Genomic DNA, 22,462 nt, shown 5'->3' on the forward strand with positions numbered 1-22,462 from the left:
AGTTTTGGAGTAATGTCAAAGCTATCATGATAAATGAGCAATAAAGGAAATTGAACAATTGATGAGGTCATGCACTGTTGCTTAATTGAATAAAAATTGATTTTTTCAACACTACTGCTTGTATTTCATATAGCTAGCACCTTTAACACAGTAAAATGTCCCAAGGCGTTTCTCAGGAGTGTCATCAAACAAAATTTGATACCGAACCACATAAGGAGATATTGAAACAGTTGAGGTAGGTTTTAAGAAGGAGAGAGAGATCCAGAAAAGTGGAGGAGTTTAGGAAGGACATTCCAGAGCCAAGGGCCTAGCCAGCTGAAGGCATGGCTGCCAATGAAAAACAAATTAAAATTGGGGATGTGCAAGAAGCCAGAACTAGAGGAGATCTCAAAAGGTTGCAGGACTGGAGAAGGTTGCAGAGGTAGAGAGGCACAAGGCAATGAAAGAATTTGAAAACAAAGGTGAGAATTTTGAAATTGAGTTGCTTAAACGGGAGCCAAAATAGGTCAGAAAGCACAGGAGTGATGCGCAAATAGGGCTTGGTGCGAGTTAGTATATGAGCAATAAAATTTTAGGTGAATTTATGTTTACAAAGGATCAAAAGTGAGAGTCCAGCAAGCTGAGAACTGGAATAGTCAAGTTTAAAAGGTAATGCATTGATGAAAGTTAAAACAGCAGGGAGCAGAGGCAGTGTCGAACAATGTCATGAAAGTGGAAGCAGTTTTGATGATGGAGCTGCCATGTGATTGGAAGCCCATCTCAAAGTCAAATAGAATGCCAAGACTGCAAATGGTCTGGTTCAGGCTCAGGCAGGGAGTGTGTGATGTGGGGTTTATGGAGGAAATATCTGCTCAACCGATACTGGATGTCGGGCAAGCTACATGACAAATCAGATACAGCCAAGAGACAATTTAATGATCAAACCAGAATGAATAGATGCAAATAATTCTATGAAGATTAGCTTTAAGTTAAACTAATTTAAAACAAAAGTTAAACTGACTTGAAAATATTATTCCTCTTCCCACACAAAACACTGAATGGTTTATGAGAGATTACAAAAGCTATAGCCATCCAGCTATACAGGATGACTGAGAATACTGTGGTAAGGAACAGTAAAGTGACAAATGCACATGCTCAATTTTATAGTGTCAATGCTTAATTTCAGTAACATATGTAATGTAATTGTTCATCATGTAATGCAAAAAAAACACATCTTGGTGGGAAAAAAGAGGTTTTATTTAAGGGAAACTGAAGATAATGTATGGAGTGCAGAACTGTCACTTTACGCCTTTTACAAATAAAGCAGTTGAAAACAATGAATACTGTATTTATTTTTTCTTTGAATATGAAAAGCATTGTGCAAAGATCTGGCTTCTACACATCATTGCACTCAGAAATTTAGAGAACATCTAGAATTACAGAACACAGGTGGCCATTCAAGTCCATGCTGGCTCTCTGCAAGAGGAATTTAGCCAGTCATATTTCCTGCCCTTGCCACAGAGCCCTGCAAATTTTGTGTCTTCAGGTGCTTATCCAATTCCCTTCTGAAAGTCACGACTGAATTGACTCCATCACCTTTTCAGACAGTGCATTTTAGATCGTAACTACTCATTGTGCTAAAATGATTTTTCGCCTGTCACCTTTGTTTTTTTTGCCAGTTTAAATGTGTCTTCTTGACTCATCTGTCATTGGCAATAGTTTTGCTCTATCTACTTTGCCTAGACCTCTCATAATTTTGAGCACCTCCATCAAATCTCCTCTCAACCTTTTCTTAGGCAAACAACCCTGCTTTTTCAAGCAATCCATGTAATGAAGTCCCTCAGCTCTGGAAGCATTTTCGTAAATTTTTTCTGCATCCTTTCTAACGCCTTTACAACCTTCCTAAAGTGTGCTGCCCAGAGTTGGGCAGAAAACTCCAGCTGAGACTGAAGCAGTATTTTGTAAAGGTTCATCCTAACTTCCTTGTTATTGTATTCTATGCCTCTATTTATAAAGCTCCAAGACCCTACATGCCTTTTTAATTACTTTGTCAACCTGCCCTATTTTTAATGATTTGTGTGCATATACCCCCAGGTTTCTGCACCCTCTTTAGTTTGTGTTGCCTTCCCTTGTTCTTCCTACCAAAACATATCACTTCACACTTCTCTGCATTACTTCTCATCTGCTACATGTCTGCACATTCCACAAGCCTATATCCACTTTATCTATATGGATCCTCCTCACAGTTCGCTATATACTCACATTTTGTCATCTGCAGGTTTGCAATTGTGCCCTGTGCACCCAAGTCTAAATTATTAATATATAATCAAGAAAAGCAATGGTCCTACTATCGATCCCCAGGCAACACCTCTGTATAATTTTCTCCAGTCCAAAGCACAATATTTAACCACAACTCTGTTTCCTGTCAGTTTGCCAATTTCATATCCATGCTGCCAATGTCCCTTTTATTCCATGAGCTTCAACTTTGCTGGCAAGCCAAATATGACTATCAAACATCTTTTGAAAGTAAAAATACCCATCAACCTTGTTACCTCATCTAAAAACTCAAATCTAGTTAAACACTATTTGCATTTAACAAATCTACGCTGGTTTTTCTTTATTAAACCACACTTGTCCAAGTTGTCAATTTAGTCCAAGATTATTGTTTCTAAAAGCTTTCCCACCACTGAGGTTAAACTGATTGGCCTGTATTTACTGGGTTTATCCTTGCACCTTTTTTCTTAAATGATAGTGTGTCACCCCTGTACCTAAGGAGGGTTGGAAGATTTTTGCAAGTGCCTCACAATTCCCACTCTTACTTCCCTCAGCATCCTTAGATGAACCCATCTTGCCCTGGTAACTTATTAACTTTTAAGTACAAACATCCTTTTTCTAGTATCGCCTCTTTCTCACTTTTTAGTTCATCCAGTATCTCGCTATGATTTTGGCTGCATCTTTTTTCTTGGCAAAGACAGATGCAAAGCATTCATTTTGTACCTCAGCCATGCCTTTTGCCTCCAAGCTTAGGTCTCTTTTTTGTGTCTCTGATCGGCCCCACCTTTCCTCTTACAATCTTATATTCTGATGGATTTCAAACTGTTTAAAATAAGGAAATTTGTACAATCTGTAACTTTATCTCAGAAAATAGCTTACTTTAGCAGCATATCTTTAGGCCAGATATTCAGAAATTTTGCAAAAATATCAATACCTTGCACACTGAATGGAGCTGTACAAAATGAAATTGTTCTTAGCTCTTATGGTATCCACCTATTTAAAAAAACTCAGGATAACTCAAATTAATAATTTAGGGTGACGGTGGCATAGTGGTAATGTTAGATATGAATTAGGAGCAGTAGTCCATTCAGCCCCTTGAACCTGCTCCACCATTCAATAAAATCATGGCTGATCTGATTGTAGCCTAACTCCACATTTTGCCTATCGCCGATAACCTCTGACTCCCTTGTTAGTCAAGAATCTATCTACCTCTGCCTTAAAAATATTCATTGGCCCTCTTCCCCGGAAAGCGGTGGAGGCAGAGTTCCAAAGATTCATGACCCTCCGAGAAAAAAAAATTGTTCTCATCTCCATCTTAAATGAGACACATCTTATTTTTAAACTGTGTCTCCTGGTTCTCATCTCTCCCACATGGGGAAACATCCCTTCAGCATCCATCCTGTCAAATCTCTTCAGCATCTTATATCTTTCAATAAGATCACCTCTCAATCCTTAAAACTCCAATGGATACAGGCCTAGCCTGTCCAACCTTTCTACATAGGAACACCACCCCCCACCAATCCCAGGTGTCAGTTGAGTGAACCTTCTCTGAATTGCTTCTAATGCATTTATATCCATGCTTAAATAAGGAGACCAAAATTGTACACAGTATTCCAGACATGGTCTCACCAGTATCGTGCACAACTGTAGCAAAACTTCCCTACATTTATATTCCATTTCCCTTGCAATAAACAACTTTCCATTTGCCTTCTGAGTTACTTGCTGTACCTGCATACTAATTTTTCCTGATCATGTACCAGGACACCCAGATCCTTCTGTACCCCGGAGTTCTGCAATCTCTCTCCTTTAAACAAAATGCTGCTTTTCTATTCTTCCTGCCAAAGTAGACAAGTTCACATTTTCCCACATTATGCTCCAGCTGCCAAACTTTTTCCCAGTCACTTAACCTATCTATATCCCTTTGCAGACTCCCATGTCCTCTTCACAATTTACTTTCCTACCTAGCTTTGTGTTATCAACGTTACTGGGTTGATCATCCAGAGACTCTGGCGAACAATTTGGAATGAGATCAAAACCCACCACTGTCGCTGGGAGAATTAAAATTCAATTAATTAACACATCTGGAATTAAATGCCAGTCTCATTAATAATGATCATGAAACCACCGGATTGTTGTAAAAACCATCCGGCTCACTATTGTCCTTTGGGGAGGCCACATCTGCCATCCTTACCTGGTCTGGTAATGTGGTAGACTCTTAACTGCCCACTGAAATGACCTAGCAAGCAACTCAGTTGTATCAAACAGCTACAGAAAAGTTGAATAAGAATAAAGCCTCATCCCTTGATGACCACCCAGCATTGACCTAGGCACTGGAATTGATAAACATAGGCTCAGTCCAATCGACCCTGCAATGATGTCTTCACTAACATCTGGGGCCTTGTGCCGAAATTAGGAGAATTGCCCCACAGTCTAGTCCAGCAACAGCCTGACAATGAAACTCAGTGAATCATACCATACAGCCAATGTCCCAGACTCCTTCATCATCATGCCTGGGCATGTGCTATCCCATTAGCAGGCCAAACTCATCAGAAGTGGCAGCACAATGATATACAGTTAGGAGGGAGTGACCCTGGGAGTCTTCATTATGGGCTTCAAGGGGTCCAGAGTCATTGCATCAGGTCAAACATGGGCAAGGAAACCTCCTGATTACCACCTACTGCCCTGCTTTAGCTGATGAATTAATGCTCTGTCATGTTGAACACCAAGCAGGAGCAGCACTGAGGGACATGCCTGGCAGGCTTGGCCTGTGACTGGTGGCAAGAAAAGCAACAAGAGATTAAAGCCTAATTGAACTTGTCCTCGCCAATTTGCCTGTCACAGGTGCATCTGTCCATGGCAGGATTGGTAGGGGTGACCACCACACAGTCCTTGTGAAGTCCCATCTTCACAAGGAGGTTACCTCCAATGTGTCATGTGGTACTACCACGGTGCTAAATGGGATAGATTCAGAACAGATCCAGAAGCTCAAAATTGGGCATCCATGAAGAGGTTGTGGGCCATCATCAACAGCTGAATTGAAATTGACCACAATCTGTAACTACATGATCTGGGCTATCCCTCACTCTACCATTACATTAAGCCAGGGGATCAACCCTGGTTCACGGGGGATTGTGGGACAGCATTCCAGTTGCAGCAGACATAGCTAAAAATGAGGTGCCACCTGGTGAAGTGACAATACAGAACTGCATGCATGCTAAACAGCGGAAGTAGAATGCAAAACAGAGCCGAGTAATCCCACAACCAATGGATCAAAGCTCTGCACCCTTGCCACATCCAGTCACGTAACTAGAGCAGGAGATTCCAAAAACATCTCCATCCTCAATGATGAGGAAGCCCAGCACACCAGTGCAAAAGAGAAGGCTGAAGCCTTTGTAACCATCTTCAGCCAGAAGTGTCGAGTGGATGATCCAGTTTGGCCACCTCCTGGGGTTCCCACCATCAGAGATTTCAGTCCCCAATTTAATTCTCTCCATGTCAAGTCAGGAAATGGCTGAAGACATGGCTATGTAAAAGTAAAGGCTACGGGCACTGACAACATTCTGGATGTTGTACCAAAGACTTGCACTCCAGAACTAACTATTATTATTAGCAAAACTGCTCCAGTATAACTACAACAATGGCATATGCTTCACAATGTGGAAAGTTGGCCAGTTATGTCTTGCCCATAAAAAAGGACAAATACAAATCGGCCAATTACTGCCCCATCAACGTGCTCTTAATCATCAGAAAAATGTAGATGGTTGCGAATGTTGGAGACCAATCAGCCAGTCCCAGGGCATAGCGGCAGGAGTTCCTCAGGGTGGTGTCATAGGCTCCCTCCACCACCAGTGCACAGTGGCAACAGTGCGTTCCATCCAAAAGATTCACTGCTGCTGGGTCAAAATCTCAGAACTCCCTCCTTAACAGCACTGTGGACTGCAGTGGTTCAAGGCAGTGGCTCAATATCACCTTCTCAAGGGCAATTAGGGACAGCCAATGAATGCTGGCTTAGCCAATGATGCTCACATCCCAGGGCCAAATAAAAATAGTTTAGATAGAGAGATTTTTCAAAAATAGACTCTGGCCATAAAATTAAAATCAAAGAATTACTATTGGCTATTAGGAAAATATAGCCTAAGAAATGGATGGAGAAATTTAATTTATTGAAGGCATGATTGTTTTAAATTACGTCAAGCGATGTAAGATTGCAGCTTTTTTAACCCTACAACAAATTTGCAGAACACAATCTTTCGCTTCCATGTTTCCAACCACAATATTAAAAACTTAGTAGTGTTTCATTTCGTAATGGTTTCAAAAATAATTATGCGTAACATAATGGAAAACCTCAGTTCATGGTTTTGACATTGTAATACAGGAACAAAGTCCTTTGCTGGCATAGCCAGGGAACATGCTCTCTGCTCCATCACGGAGACAGGTTAAATTGTTTAACTGCTTCTGCATTCATTTTTAATCAAAGACAGACTGAAAATCATACAACTGTTTCTAATGAATACCACTGCCTGCTTCATGCATTTAATAACTGTGATGTAATCTTTCAAGTGCGCATACACACACACACATCAGAATTACTTAATGTGAAAAGCTGGAATACAAACTTCAACTTTATTTTAAAAAATCTAGGATTAACCAAACTAGCAAGGTAGAAAATCCATGGCCACTTTAACATTAGATTGTTGTAACTGTCATAAGAATATTTCAGTAATAATTCCTAAAAGCTACGTTTGAGAGTCTTCCTCCTTGGCTTGCCTAATGTTAAGATACAAATAAATAAAAGTTAACCTTACAATAGATATATTACTTATGTTTAACAAATCTTTCAACAGCCAATTTGCACTTTGGGATAATGTCACTTCCTGTGCTCATTTCCATTATGCCACAGCACAGCTGCCAACATGTGATGACACAGAAATGCAACACTTTTCTATTTACAGTGTAAAATGACAGTAACATTTAAACATAATAGAAGACTGTTTTCTCTATCTGCAGTACTGCTTAACTTTTCAGGACCTTTTTCATTCCTCATGCCTGTGATATTTTAAAATTCATTATCTTAAGTGAGTTCACAACTTTAAGTAGCAAAGTTAGGAATTTATGCAAACATGTTAATCAGTACGCCAAAAAAAGTACTGGCATGTAGTATTCAGTTGTTAAAAATAACTATTCACTCAAATCACAAGACTGCTAAGTAACAGTTATAACTGTCCCTAAAGGTGGAGCAGACAATGGAAGCATAAAAAATAAACTTAATTCTTAATTTCAATGTCCAGCAGGTCACCAATATAATTTTAGCGCTTTTTCTGGAGCTTGAGTATTCTTTCAAATTCAATTTCCATTAGACATATCTAGGATGAAGCGGGAAGCAATTCACAAACCTAATGGGAAAGATTAAACGACCTGACAAATTACAATGAAACGAATTACTTCAAAAAATATTTTGTTCTCTTATGGGGATAATCGCAATCCACAGCAGCGGATTGAGATTATTCCCATTTAAAATACTGCTGCTCACATATTATCTGATCAACTTCAAATGTATAAATACTTGTCAATGGTATCACCATCAGAGTATCTCCATTTTCCTGACCAGAAAAAATTAGCTAACATCACTAAGGTTAAATTGGCATGGTATTTTGATGTTGATCAATAGATTACTAGAAGCTGTGACTATTAAAATGAAGGATAATTCTTTCGTTATGGAGAAAGGATGAATGCTAATTCTTGATATTTGGATGCCGTAGGAGACTTAGAATACTGCTTTGTTTTAAAGCTTGCAAGTTTGAAATATCTTCTGCAATGACTGGAATGTTTGTTATCTGGTTGTCAGCCACGGATTCACTCTCACAGTCAGACAGTGAGCAAAGCAGAGCATCATTTTCATAGGTAGGAAAGTAATACCTACAAACAGAAACAATAACATCAATGCATTAAATAATATTTAATCATGATATATTAAATTAACAACTGTAGACCATATATTGTTAGTGATGGTGTATCACCACTGCAACTATACATTGCAAGTTCTGCTGTTCAAAGGTAGTCAAATATTTAACATACATATATGGAGCTCCTAACAAGGCATAAAATCCTCTGTTCAATCTAATATAGATAACTTGTTTTCATTGTGGTGCTTATTTATTCATAGAAATTGACAGATAACAGAAATATCTCAGCAACAGCAGGTTTAGTAAAAACATTTGGTTTATTTGAATATAGCCAAGTCACTGGAGCATTCTATCAACTTCAGTATTCTACAAGAACTGTGCCCCTAATTGAAATTGATTTTTTTTTAAAAGGTCAGCTGGACCTAACTTATGTGGGAAAACAAGCTTTCTGATTAAAAGCCTTCCAAAGAATGACTTAGAAATTGCCAATTTATTATGTGAAACAGCATCAAATGCTTTCCTGCAATTTTGATAGGTTATCTGGCAGATGTGTAAATTCCTCGAAGGACTCTAGTACGTTGGTCAGACATGACTTGTCCCACTATATGATGTTCACTCTCTAATCCAAATCCTGGTCATTCAGATGATCTTTCATACTTAATTTTTTTTTATTCATTCACAGGATGTGGGCTTCGCTGGCTAGGCCAGCATTTATTGCCCATCCCTAGTTACCCTTGAGGTGGTGGTGGTGAACTGCCTTCTTGAACCGCTGCAGTCCATGTGGTGTAGGCACATCCAGAGTGCTGTTAGGAAGAGAGTTCCAGGATTTTGACCCAGCGACAGTCAAGGAACGGCAATATATTTCCAAGTCAGGATGGTGAGTGTTCCCATCTATCTACTACTGCCCTTGTCCTTTTAGATGGAAGTGGTCGTGCGTTTAGAAGGTGCTGTTGAAGGCGCCTTGGTGAATTTCTGTAGTGCATCTTTCCCTCATTAAAATCTCAAATAATTTCCACAAAGTACTTTTAATCTTCGTTGTTTGTATATTTTAGAATTTTCCCCCAGTGCTTTCCATTACGTCCCCTTTCATTCCTGTTTTGAATCTCCTGTTTCGTCCTTGTCTTGCTTCTGGGGTAAACTGTCACTGTGATTCAAAAAATTTCTAGTTTTCCCATTTATCACTTACATTTTGTATAGGGAGGGTGTGAATGCCTTAATTGCTTTCTTTAGAACAGAGATGTTAAAAGGGGAAAATTTAATGTGTTCAAAACTAGGAACGGTTTTGATAGAGTAAATGGCGAGCAACTATTTCCGATAACTGATCTGAAATAATTGGAAGAAAAAACTAAGGGGGAGACGAGGACAATTTTTTTTAATGCAACAGGTTGTTATAAATCTGGAATGCACTAAAAAAAGGTTGGTGGAAGAAAATTCAGTAGTAACCTCCAAAGGGAAATTAGATATCAACTTGAAAAGGAAAAATAAATTGCAGGTCCATGGGGAAAGAGCAGGGGTGTGGAATGAATTGGACAGCTCTTTCAAACAGCTGGCACAAGCAGAAATGTGCTGAATGTCTTCCTTATTCGGAATTTTATCCCTTTGTCTGTTCATGTGAAATTAAATTCCTTAATAATTTTATTAGCTCTCATGTCCTTTCTTCAACCATAAATTTACAACTTGAACCAAGATGTTCCACTATTTCAAACTGGTTTACAACACTCTCCTCAATTATTAGGGGAAAACACAATGTTGCCTCCCCTCCTCCCTTTCTCCGCCCCACTACCACCACGAGTAGTTAAGCGGAGGCTTGGGCAGGTACCCAAATGAAGTACTCGGGGGCAGATGTTGCAATCACTAATTAATTCACATTAATGTTTTGGATTCAGAAGTTCATTGTATAGTGGTAAAAATAGCCAATGATTTTTTTCTTTATTCTTTCATGGGCATTTGTTGCCCATCCCGAATTGCCCTTAAATTGAATGGCTTGCTAGGCCATTGCAGTTAAGGGTCAACCACATTGCTGTGGATCTGGAGTCACATGTAAGCCAGACTGGCTATGGAAGGCAGATTTCCTTCCCTAAAGGACATTAGTGCACCAGATGGGTTTTTACAACGATCAGTGACAATTTCATGGTCAACATTACTGAGACTAACTTTCAATTCCAGATTTATTAATTGAATTTAAATTCCATCAGCTGCTGTCGTGGGACCCACTTCCCCAGAGATTTAGCGTGGGCTTTTGGATGACTAGTCTAGTGCCATTGCCACCATCCCCTGAAACTGATACCAAATGAGAAAGGATAATTAAATTTGTGGAAGGAATTCACATAAAATGAGTTAGAAAAACAAAGCAATGGAACGATGACATGAAATTTAATATGGATAAGTAAAATGCCACAGAATGGTGTAAACAGTCCACAAATGGTGACAAGATCATGAAGGATGTCTTGGGGCTCCAGTAAATCCAATCTCAGCATGTTCAATCACTGTAGAGCAGCAATCAACAACAAAGACCGATTTCTGAACTATTTAGAGGAAGCAGTAGGAAACAAGTTTGTGAATGTCATGCTCAGACCAGAGCTCTGGTCAGACAGCACCTAAACGTCATGTCCAGTTCTGGCCACTAAGACAAGTGAGGAATAAAGCCCTGGATGGGGTTCAGAAAGCAGTGATGACATTGATGCCCCAGCATCAGGCAGGGAACTGAGTTAAAGGGGGAGACTGGGGAAACTCGTTCTTGAGAGGTGGTGACTGGAGTTGATTTACAGAAGTATAGGATTAAAAAAAAAAATCACAAAACATAAACCCGGAACATTCCTTCAAACTTAAAACATGACAAAAGCTAAAAGAACACATGGTCAAACTAATAAAAGGCTAATTTAGGACATGTGTCAGGAAGCTCTTCAGATGAAGGGTCATCTTTGGAACATATTTCCGAATGGAGATAAAAAACCTACTTGCAGGAAGTTAAAGCTGCTCCTCCTGCCTCTCACCACCCATCTACAAAGCCCTTGTCAGTGAGGGTTCAGGAGAGGGAAGTGGCAAGCAGAAGAGTTGGGGAGCAAGAGGTTTGGCGAGAGGAAGGGTCATGAGAAGGTCAAGGATCAGCAGAGGCTGCGGGTCTGGAGAGTTCGTAGCAAAACGGTGGGTCAAGGAGTGGGAGAGGCTGGGGGCCAGAGGGTCAGCAACGAGAGGCTGTGAGTGGGTGGTTAGGGAGCAGGAGAAGCTGGCAGCAAAAGAAAGGGTAAGAGAGCAGGAGAGACTGCTCCAAAATGGCAGTGATCAGGTCATGCGGCTCTATGTTAGGCCAGCACGAAACAACTTTAAAATGAAACTCACAATACTAAATGAGAATCCAGGCCCCATTACATGATCAACGATAAAGTGAAACATTGTAAAATGGGGCCTTACTGTATTTGAACTTAACACTTACTGTGGCTGATCCCAGGCAGATTTGTCTAGCAGTGACATAATGTGGTTTGCTTCAGTCATATGACTTACAACCTCTGATTTTGAGCTAAACGTTTTTCCACACTTGTGGCAGTGACACTGGTGAATTTCTCTTCTGATAAAATTCACTAATTTGACCTGCTGGTAGAAGTTTAAACCTGTAAAAAATGAAAAAAATTACTACTTGCCCAGCACATTCAGGATAAAATACATTAGCTCCAAAATGGCACAATGTTATAATGCACCTCAAATTAGCAGTAAACATAAGTAGAAATGAAATCAATGACAGGAAAAGACCAACTGATCCCTCAAGTGACTTCCATAATGTTCTTAAGTTAGAACACTTTGATATAAGGTAACAAGGGCTTTCCTTAGAACTTTGGAGATTACACTTTAAAGCAGACAATGCGGTATGTCCTTAGGGGTTACAATTTGCAAAAACTCCCAGTAGCATACAAGTCTGTTTCATCATCAACACGACATTCATTAAATTCACAGATGACATGACTGTGAAGACATCACAGATGAGCCCAATCTTAACCTCACTCAACACACTTTCAACAGGCATCACTAGATAGCAAGTTGGGAGCTGGAACACTGGTTATATTTTTCTGTTCCATTCCTAGCCCAGTAGTGCTGAGGTCATCTAAAACACCTTGACCGAGTATCCCTGTCAAAGTCAGTTAAGTCAGAAAAGATGAAGGGTTGAACTGGGGATTTTATTGGCTGTGTCAGATTTAAAGGTTTATACTCATTTGGCCTAAAAAGAATTTTCAGGTCGATTTATCTTATAATTCTGCTATCAAGTTAATTTTGGGCTATAGGAATGTGATTAGGGCAAAGGCTACCAGACAATAGTTAAAAAGAATTGCATTTCTCACATTGGAAGGATGATTTTAACCATGCCTGTCCATTTAAACAGGCAATTAAATTTTCCCTTGCAATTCACCCACAATGGTTCCAGTCTTATGATTTTAGTCTGCTCTTCTAACAGGCCAGAAACTGGAAGGACCTTTCTGTAAATGTGCAGATTGGCTCCGATTACATCATTATGGTCTGACTGCCATTTTAACCATGGGCCAGAGAGAGGAAGAGGCTATGGTTATCTCACTAGGCCAACCTACAGGGAAGCAGTTGGGACTAGAAGGAATCCAAGCAGGTAAGTCTTTTTATGTTCTTACAAACATTGCTTGTGGAGCCGAAAAAGCAAGGTCCACAAGGCAAATTTAGGCCTCCCCTGCTGTGGGCGCTGCCAAAATCCCCTCCCCAAGACTTACCTGACTTAAGGCCCCTGTGAAGGCCTCCTGACATTGCGCTTCAGCCCACTGGCTAGCTACCACTTCCTGCCAGTTTCGGAGACATGCAGAAGAGACCTGGGAGTTAAAATTTCACAGGCCTTACATGGCTAAGGTCAAGACAGCTTACTGTTTGCCTTGCTGCCTGCTTGATTCCCAAAGAATTAAAATCAGATCTACCATCTTGTTTTGAGATAATGGGTTTGTCGGTGTATTTCAGAGGAGTTGGTATATTTAATGTAGAAAAACTTCATCACTTATGCCTTAAGTTTCTACCCCTCCCTTGCCTCAACATGTTTTAGCTCCAGCTCTTCACTTCCCTTGCATGACTTCTCTATTTTCATTTCTGAGGTTTGGCTGTCAACCATTGTTACTACAAATCCACTGAATCCCACAGCTACCTTGATTACACATTCTCCCAGACCACTGCCTACTAGGACAGTAATCCATTCTCCCAGATTTTCCATCTTCATTGCATCCGGTTTGACAATGCCAACTTCTATATCAGTACTTCGATACATCATCCTGTTCCCAAAACTGAGGATTCCCACCATCATGGATGAAAGCGCCTCAGCTGCATCCGCTCCATTTCTCGTACTTCTGCCTTCACCTTTCTCCCTCTCTTGCAGAACCACAATAGAGTTGCTCTTGTCCTCACCTTCGACCTGGCGAACCCCTACATTCAATGGAATACCCCACCGACCAAACTCCCATTTCCACCACCTCCAGCAAGATGCCACCGCCAAACACATCTTCCCTGTCCCTCCCCTTTTAGCATTCCAGAGGGACCACTCCCTCTGAGACACCCTGGTCCATTCTTGCATCATCCCCAACACTGCTTCCCTACTTAGGTGAGCACAGGAGATGCCACACTTGTCCTTCCCACAGCCCAGGGCCAGAAACAATCCTTCCAGGTGCAACACCAATTTATTTGTGCTTCTTTCAACTTAACATACTGTGTCTGCTGCTCAAGGTGTGTTTCCTCTATAATGGGGAGACCAAATGTAAATTGGGTGACCGCTTTGCTGAACACTTTCGATCAGTCCGCAAATGCGACCCCAAGTTTCTGGTCACTTGCCACTTTAATTCTCCATCCCACTCTGACCTCAGTCCTCGGCCTCCGACAATGGTGGTCAAGGGACGTTTGATGGGCAGCACCTCATCTTTCAATTATGCATTGTCTAGCCTTCCGGATTCAACCTCATGTTCAACAATTTCAGGTCAAAACCAATACTCCAATTTTCTTCAGACAGAAGGTGCCAGTAATGATTCTGCTGCTATGTTTGATTACTTCCTTTCCTGCTATCACAGACTTGCCTTTTTCTTCTTTCTTCCCTCCTTAATTTTCTAGCCTCTGCACTTGCTTAAAATCTGTTACATGAGTAACATTTTCCAGATCTGGTGAAAATATCTCAAAGGATAACTCTGTTTCTCTTTTCACAGATGCTGTCTGACCTGCTGAGGATTTCCAACATTTCCATCTTATAGATTATTTTACATAGATAATGTTGGATTGATTTCATTCACAGCAGGTGACAAAACTAGACAAACAACATAGGTGTCATGATGAGAAAAGTTCCCACTCAAGTTGACAGTTTTGGTCAGGAGGAATGTTTCAAAAATACTAAAAACACATGCTACATGGGGCTCTTTCAGAACATTACAAGGGCTAAATTGGATCTACTCATGATGGTATTGCAAATGTGAGGCTTTATAAGATGGTTATGTTTAAACTGTCTCCTTTAATTCAAGGTAAAACGGTGTAGTGAAAAGAGGCACGTGACCTTCTACTAACTCTGTCTGGTGACAGGCCCAGGTGATTTGGTTGCCATGGGGACAAGGTGCCCAGGACAAGTCCTATTGAAACTCAAGTGTCAGCTTTTACCCCTGGCTGTTCTTGCTGCTTGCAGACTCTCAGAATCAGTGAGATCGAAGAAATTGGGAAATATCAGACTTCAATTTCAGGAGGTCAAAGTGGTGAGCCATTTTGGGCCAGAAACAATCCTTCCAGATGCAATACCGATTTATTTGTGCTTCTTTCAACTTAATATACTGTGTCTGCTGTTCAAAGTGTGTTTCTTCTACAATGGGGAGACCAAATGTAAATTGGGTGATCACAACAGGCCAAGCAGAAGAAAAGGATACTTTGGGTTAAGCACCCAACAAAGGGCTGCTGGGTACAGACCCCATGTTTGAGGCCAAGAATTGTGAGAAGTTAAAGACCACGGAACAACCAGACCGAAGCTTATGACGGAGTCCGTTCAATTATGCTCAAAGGGTTGAGTGAAGAGGACTTGGTTCAAAAAGGGATCCTGAAAGATTCATCTTGGCAAAGCAGGGAGAAGAGAGCCTGTTGAAATGCCAGGAAGAGTAGGACTTTAAACTTAAGACTACATGTCTATGGGGAGCGTGGTAAAATGGATAAATGCAGTGTGGGGTTTTCCGTTATGTTAAGGGATTAAGGGTGTTGGGGGGGGGGGGGCATACCTGTTCTGTAATTTAGTGTATTAGTTGCCTACTAAGTTATGTTTAATCAATATTGATTGTAGTTTGTTTGTTACAGTAAATGTCTTAAAACGTGAAATCTTTTCTTGCAATCCTTTGTGTTGGTCACTGGGAAATTCACATCTCTTCTTGAAAGTTATTGGTCTCCAATGGGGATTGTAACAATAGCCTTACTACTATCATACAAGCAGAAAAAACCTGAATATCTGCATTAGGGCATCTATTAAGTTGTCTGACTTTAAACAGAATATTTATCTTTTGAAAATTTTTTGTTTATTCTTCTTTCTCTATCTGAAAGTTTTTAGGTGCCACAAAGGGGATGCACTGAGATTTACTGTTCTATGTAGAACCACTAGTAAATAGGGCACAGTAGGCAACTTGTCGTTCCCTCCTTCACTGTTAGGAATCACTCAGCGTCCACTGAACACCTGCATATAGCAACACATTTCAGATCAGGAAGTCACCATGTGGGAAAACTGTGGATGCAAACTTATGTCCCATATTTCAACAAGTTGCATCATTATGCCACCCCAATCAATAGCAGAAAATATCAAAGTGATCAAATAGAGAATTTCTGTCAATATAATAGATTTAAAAAGTATACACACCCATTTCAGACTTCAATTTCAGAAGGTCAAAGTGATGAGCCACCTACAAAACAAGACAGGCAGCTTAATGTCAAACAACATCAAACAGTAGTGGGTAAGAATAAAATTTTATTAATTCCAACCCTAATAAAATGTAAATTGAATGTGAATCAGTGTGATGTCAGAACAAACAATCTTTATCCAGTTTTCCTCGTATATTTACAGTCATCATTCAACATTGTGTAGCATTTTACAAACAGTTGGGATATTTCCAGATTAGCACATCATGAATCCCTGAATTTACCATGACAGTTAAATAAATTTGTAGGTCGGATATATGTATTTTACAACAACCAATTATAAGTTAGATTCCAATTTCACAGCAAATTTTTTCTTTGTTATAATTTCTTAAACTGAAAACTTAGTATAATATAAAGTCTACAAAAAGGAGGAGCAATGGTGAAGTAAGTTCTGTTTCAAGGTCATAAACAACAATGGAACAAATTATTCGTTCAAATATTTGAGATACTATTTTAAATGTTCAACTTTTAGAAACTTAATCGAAGTGCTGTTAGTAACTAATTCTGAAAATTAGACTACACAAAATTCCTATATGGAGAATCTGCCTCTCTTTAACAGTGATAATTCGGAACGTGTGGGCCATGCTGTTAACGACCAACGGTGCAGCCTGCCTGTAGGGAATCAACACAAGTCTCAAACGGCACGACTCGAACAAATTTATTCCCCCCAGTACCTCAAATTAAACACAATTTTAAGTTAATTTAATAATAATTCTTTGTATTTGCAATTCAAACGCTAAGCATTGTAACTTATAAGTAATGGCATATTTTTCCTATTTTTAGGATATTTAAATGAAGTGCTTAATTGAACTTTTTTTTTTACTGTGCAAGATGATCCAAAGTTTATTAGATGTGCTGAGATGTGGATGCTGCAGCCATAATCTTGATAACATTTACAATTTAATGTCAGGGATCAGGGTTCATTATGAATGTGAAACAGCAATCCTTAAGGACCATGCTGAATGAGATTCCAAATCTGTTAAGAATTTATAGACAGCTGTTATGCTGTGCTTGCAGCTGCAGTAGTAATTAGGTTGAAACTGAACAAGCTCTTTTCACCACACCCTCATATGATGACAAACTTTTATCCCAGAAGTCTAAGGTGGATTTAAACCTAGTGATTAAAGAATATAATCCATAACCCTACTAATTATCTCTGCTCTAACCTTCTCCCAATTAGCTAGCTAGCCTTTTAAAATATTTTCAGTGTCAATATTAAAATTAGTTATATTTTCAGATATATAATAATTTCATAAACTGATTAAATATTAATGCAATGAAATTATTTCAAAATTCACAGTAGGGACAAAATTCAATTGATGTTAAATAATACACACCTCAATAGCCAAATTTAGTTATATTGTTAGTATTTTTTGCCAGTTTTCTCGTGCGCTATTTTTCCTGTAGCTATGCCATCCAGTTTCTTGACTGTAAGGTACTGTTACGATCCCCATGGGGGAACCATAAACCAAAATAAGCAAATTTACTGAATGACCTCTAAGTGAAGAAATTACCAACAAGATTCCACTTTTGTAGCTCTTAGCTCAACATGAATCAGAACCAACACTAATTAAACATGAATTGATAGGCAGATGATGCTTCAAACTAAAAGGCAAATTTCACTTTAAATAGTCAATACAACAAAGATACGTCTGACACAACCACAAGCATTTGCATCCCCATACAAACATGGCACCATGTAGCTACACAGTTCCATGTTATGCTGTTCTTTCTTCATTCAGGGTACGTCAGGAGTCCTATCTGACAACAGCTTTCACCCTCAAGTTTCATGGGTACAATTATCATCAGCAATGCACACTTCTATGAACCTGCTGGTGCAGCATTCCAGAGTTCCTTTTCAACTGACCAACGGATAACACCTCAGTTCATAGTTTGGCTACTCCTGGGAAAACACCCAGCTCTTTAACATCTCCGAGCTGTTATCACAGCTTTCCAGGCTTTAGACCTTTTTAGCGAGCTAGCACAGTACCTCAAGAGCTCCTGTCTCCTTTTCTGTCAAACAGAAAATCTGACCTCTCCCTGAGAGTGATTTGCTTCTTCTCCTCACAAGAACTGTGTTTATCTCTCTCTGTGCGCTGATCGTCTTCACTCTCCAGCTCCTCTGCTCGCAACCCTCTTTTGTGTCTGCCAGCCAGATGGCTTCTTTGTTAACTTCCTTCCTTGCTCAACTTGCTTCCAGGTCAAGGATTGCCAGGTCACACAGACCAGTGTTTCTTGTTATCCAAGCAAATTACAATTGATCCCTTCACAGTTGATGCAAACTCTTAAAATTCCTTTTCAAACATTAAAAACAGTTATAGATTTCATAGAACTTATGAAGAAATTACAAATTTTCCTATACTGCTATAACTATACTGCTTTCAGGTCAAAGGTCATCACAGGTGTAGCATTCGACACTGTGCTAAGGGTAGTTGTGGGACAGCAGGATAAATGGATGAGAATGCAGGGTGGCGTCTGCACATGCTGATTGACTCTTCTATTTCTTTTGTAGGGTTGCAATTGTTTATTTTGCTGGGGGCAGGGAGCGGGTGAATAGGCTCCAGCAAAGTTGGACTTCAACTCACCCCTCTATATCCACCCAATCCCCACCCATTTTCTTGGACTGGAGTTTGTTCCATGTGCATATTAGGCTCCCAGCAGGATTCCCACCATTAAGAGAGAACCTGCCAGAGCAGCTGAGTAAACTTTGATGGCATATGCAGCAGAGATGCTGTTACAGCCCCAGAAAAATCAATCGAGGGCGTGAAAGAGGCAGAAGCACCCTGAAGACGGGAATTAATAAAGCTCTTTCTGGGTGTCTTGGTGCTCACTGAGGCCTTCAGCAGTTAATGTGCAGAGCCAACAGCTGGACAGGAGCCTCTATAGGCCCTCTGCCCTCTATTAGGAAAACGTGGTGCCTACACCACCAATTCCAATTACTACCTTTCACGCAGCAGCCCCAGGAAGTAAAACTTGATAGGCCAAACGTCCACCTTCCTTGCTGTACTATTCTATATTATTGGGGTGGATGGAAGTGAAATCTGCCAGGGATCTGGACCCTGGCTGCCTTGTATATGTTGGGAGGGGAAGGAATAGTTAACAGAGGTTCCTAGGAGAAAGGAAATCCTGTTCTGTTTGATAAGTAGGTCAGGGTCTCTCTGTCTGAATTTTCCATAAAAGCTGCATGATCCCATACAATTTTGAATGGTATTTTTGAAGATAACGCTCTTAAATGCCATTCCAATGTTACTTTTAGTGATGTAACCTAAGTGCAAGTTGTTTGCCACCCTTTCCAGTCAGAGATGGTGTACAGCAGAGAAGAAAAAGACAAATAAATAATACCTTTAAAAACTGTACACAATAAAAGTTGCCAGTTAACCAGGTCAGATACAAATTACTTCATCTACATCAAAGGTAAAGTGTTTTTGTTTAAAAAGGAAATACATTAGCCTATTTTCACAACATAAATTGAAATGTAGTTAGATGAAACCACTATAGCACATTTATATAGCTCTTCTACCCTAAAAATGTTGATTTGATTTTAAAAAGATATGTTTAGCTACTGCTAGTTATTAGATGTCATCAGGGGAATGTCGTAAAATCTCGGGGGCTGTGTGGCGCTTTCGATTAAATACGGACATGGAGGGATGTATTGTATAAGCTGTTTTGTTATGTGATTGCTCATTGGATAATTTACAAATTGCATGCTTTTCTTTTACTGAGTTTTACCTTCATGTGAAGTTCTAGTTTTTCAGTTGTATCTTGTGCTTTCTCACAGAAGAGACAAACAGCACAAACTGGAGGACCTTGCCAATCAGACCAATCACTGTAAAAAGAGCATAAAAATAAAGCTACAGAAAACAACAACATCTAGATGTTAAATATAATGGTTTATAAAAGTTAAATATAATGATCTACTCATGCTCCTATTAAATATTACATGAACAGCCTAATGCGTCGCAATAGAAGATGACAATTTTAGGCCCCAATATAAGATATTGACTAGCTACATTAATTTATCCTACTTGCATGGTCCAATTCATCGTGAAACACATCAATTTTATGCCTTTCATTGGGTGAAACAAAGATCAAAGTCACAGATAAAACAATACAAGAGATTTAGGAAACCGCAAATGGCAATGTTACGGCTGATTATGTCAAAGTTTATGGAGACCAACCTGAAAAATATGTTGTACTATTTTAACTATAATCAACTGGCTGCCAATTTGGCTTCAGAACAAATGAAACTTAAGCTCATTATCCAAAAATCTAGTAATTTCGCCATAAAGCACATAACCTGAAAAACAGTTTTGACATTTTTATAGCCTTTGACTGTGAGATCGAAATAATGATACCCAAACAGGCTTCTTGCGATATATTTAGTGAGCTGCTGAATGAGTAATAGGATTTTCTTGCAAAAAAATGTCATAACGAAGGTGTCCATTCATACACCCATCCATTCCTCCCTCTCTATGAAGGTGAACCCAGTTCTCCACGAATGCTTCTCGTGAAATCGCCACTAGGAATTGAGGGTTAACTGAGGGATTGCTGACCCTCCCCCCTAATGTTTACCAGTGTGTTTTCTTGGTGCCTGCCAACATAATGACTAGTAAATAGTAGAGTGGTCATGATACTGGACATGAAAATGAAAACCCACATGTCATGAATTCAAATCACATGGCAAATTGTGAAACTGAATTTGCGCACCAACACCAGTAATCATTAAAACTTCTACACCGTCAGGAAAAAACCCCAGCTAGTTCATTACCATCCTTCAGGGAATAAGTCCATCACCCCTCCCCAGTCTGGCCTGCAAGTGACTCCAGTTCCTAATATGGTAATTCTTGATGCTTACTCAAATGGCTTAGCATGCCACTCAGTTGAAATATGACAAGTGGTGTTCCCCAGGGATCCATACTTGAATCTTAGTTTTCATCATATATATTAATGGCTTTGATGAAGGATGAGAGTGCTCTATATCCAGGTTTACAAATGACAAAGTTAGTAAGCAAGAAAAGTTGCGTGGATGGTATATAGGCTAAATCAGAGGGTAAAACTATAGTACATGAGGTCATTTACTTTAGACCCGAGAATGACAAATCTAACTATTTTATGTGGAGAGAGAGACTAGGAGCGGTGGAGAAACAAAGGGATTGAGGTGTCCATATACAGAAATCACAAAAAAATAGCGCACAGGTGAAAAAAGCAATCAAAAAGGCAAATGGTTTGAATGCAGGCTTTTAAAATCAAGGAATCTGGAATTCAAAAATAAGGAAGTGATGTTTCAGCTGCATTCAGTTTTGGGCACTCGGGGAGGCTACATTAGCCATGAAATGGCTACAACGTAAATCTACCAGAATTACACTAGGACTTAGAGGTTAAAATATAAGGAAGACCACTTAAGTTTGATTAGTATTCCCTTGAGTGTAGAGGTGATCTAACTGAGAGCTTTAAAATTATAAACTGATTGGATAGGGTGGGTGCAGAGAAACTGTATCCCCTGGTGGGAGAATCCAGAGGGGGCCATAATCTTAAAATAAGAGCTAGGCCATTTAAGAATGAATTACAAAACACATCAATGACTTAGATGATGGGAGTGAAGGCATGGTAGCTAAATTTGCAGATGACACAAAGATAGGTAGGAAAGTATGTTGTGAAGAGGACACGAGGTTGCAGATGGATAGATAGGTCGAGTAAATGGGCAAAGATCTGGCAAATGGAGCTTAATGTGGGAAAGTGTAAAGTTGTTCACTTTAGCAGGAAGAACATAAAAAGCAGAGTATTACTTAAATGGAGAATGGCTGCATAATTGAGCGGCAGAGGGATCTAGGTGTTCCAGTACGAGTCACAAAAAGTTAGTATGCAGGTACAGCAAGTAAATAAGTAGGCTAATGGAATGCTATCCTTTACTACGAGAGGGATTGAACATAAAAGTAAGGATGTTATGCTTCAGATATACAGGGCATTGGTGAGACCGCATCTCGAATACTGTGTGCCGTTTTGGTCTCCTTATTTAAGGAAGGATGTAAATGCATTGGAGGCGGTTCAAAGGCGGTTTACTAGATTTATACCTGGAATGAGTGGGTTGTCTTATGAGGAAAGAATGGACAGGCTGGGCTTGTTTCCACTGGAGTTTAGAAGAGTGACGGGTGATTTGATTGAAGGATAGAAGATCCTGAACAGCCTTGACAAGGTGGACGTCAAAGGATGTTTGCTCTTGTGGGTGAGTCCAGAACTAGGGGGCACTCTTTTAAAACTAGGGGACGCCCTTTTAGGGCAGCGATGAGGAGAAATTCTCTCTGAGGGTTGTGCGATTTTGGAATTCTCTGCCTCAGAAGGTGGTCGAGGCAGGGTCATTGAATATTTTTAAGGCAGGGATAGATTGATTC

General features: G+C 39.8%; 1 protein-coding gene across 2 annotated transcripts in view; it reads right to left on the reverse strand.

The window, feature by feature from the left end:
• Positions 1 to 6,843: 6,843 nt before the first annotated feature.
• Positions 6,844 to 22,462, reverse strand: part of znf277 (zinc finger protein 277) — a 70,045-nt gene continuing 54,426 nt past the window's right edge. For both annotated transcript variants that reach the window (XM_078568090.1, XM_078568088.1), the window contains 4 exons: positions 19,803 to 19,899; positions 16,015 to 16,057; positions 11,590 to 11,764; positions 6,844 to 8,169 (listed from right to left, as the gene is read on the reverse strand). In XM_078568090.1, coding sequence (XP_078424216.1) covers positions 7,986 to 8,169; positions 11,590 to 11,764; positions 16,015 to 16,057; positions 19,803 to 19,899 — 499 coding nt within the window. In that variant the 3' untranslated portion in view covers positions 6,844 to 7,985. The remainder of the gene's footprint in view (positions 8,170 to 11,589; positions 11,765 to 16,014; positions 16,058 to 19,802; positions 19,900 to 22,462) is intronic.

This window comes from Cetorhinus maximus, chromosome 22, assembly GCF_964194155.1.
Source record: "Cetorhinus maximus chromosome 22, sCetMax3.hap1.1, whole genome shotgun sequence".
Taxonomy (NCBI): domain Eukaryota; kingdom Metazoa; phylum Chordata; class Chondrichthyes; order Lamniformes; family Cetorhinidae; genus Cetorhinus; species Cetorhinus maximus.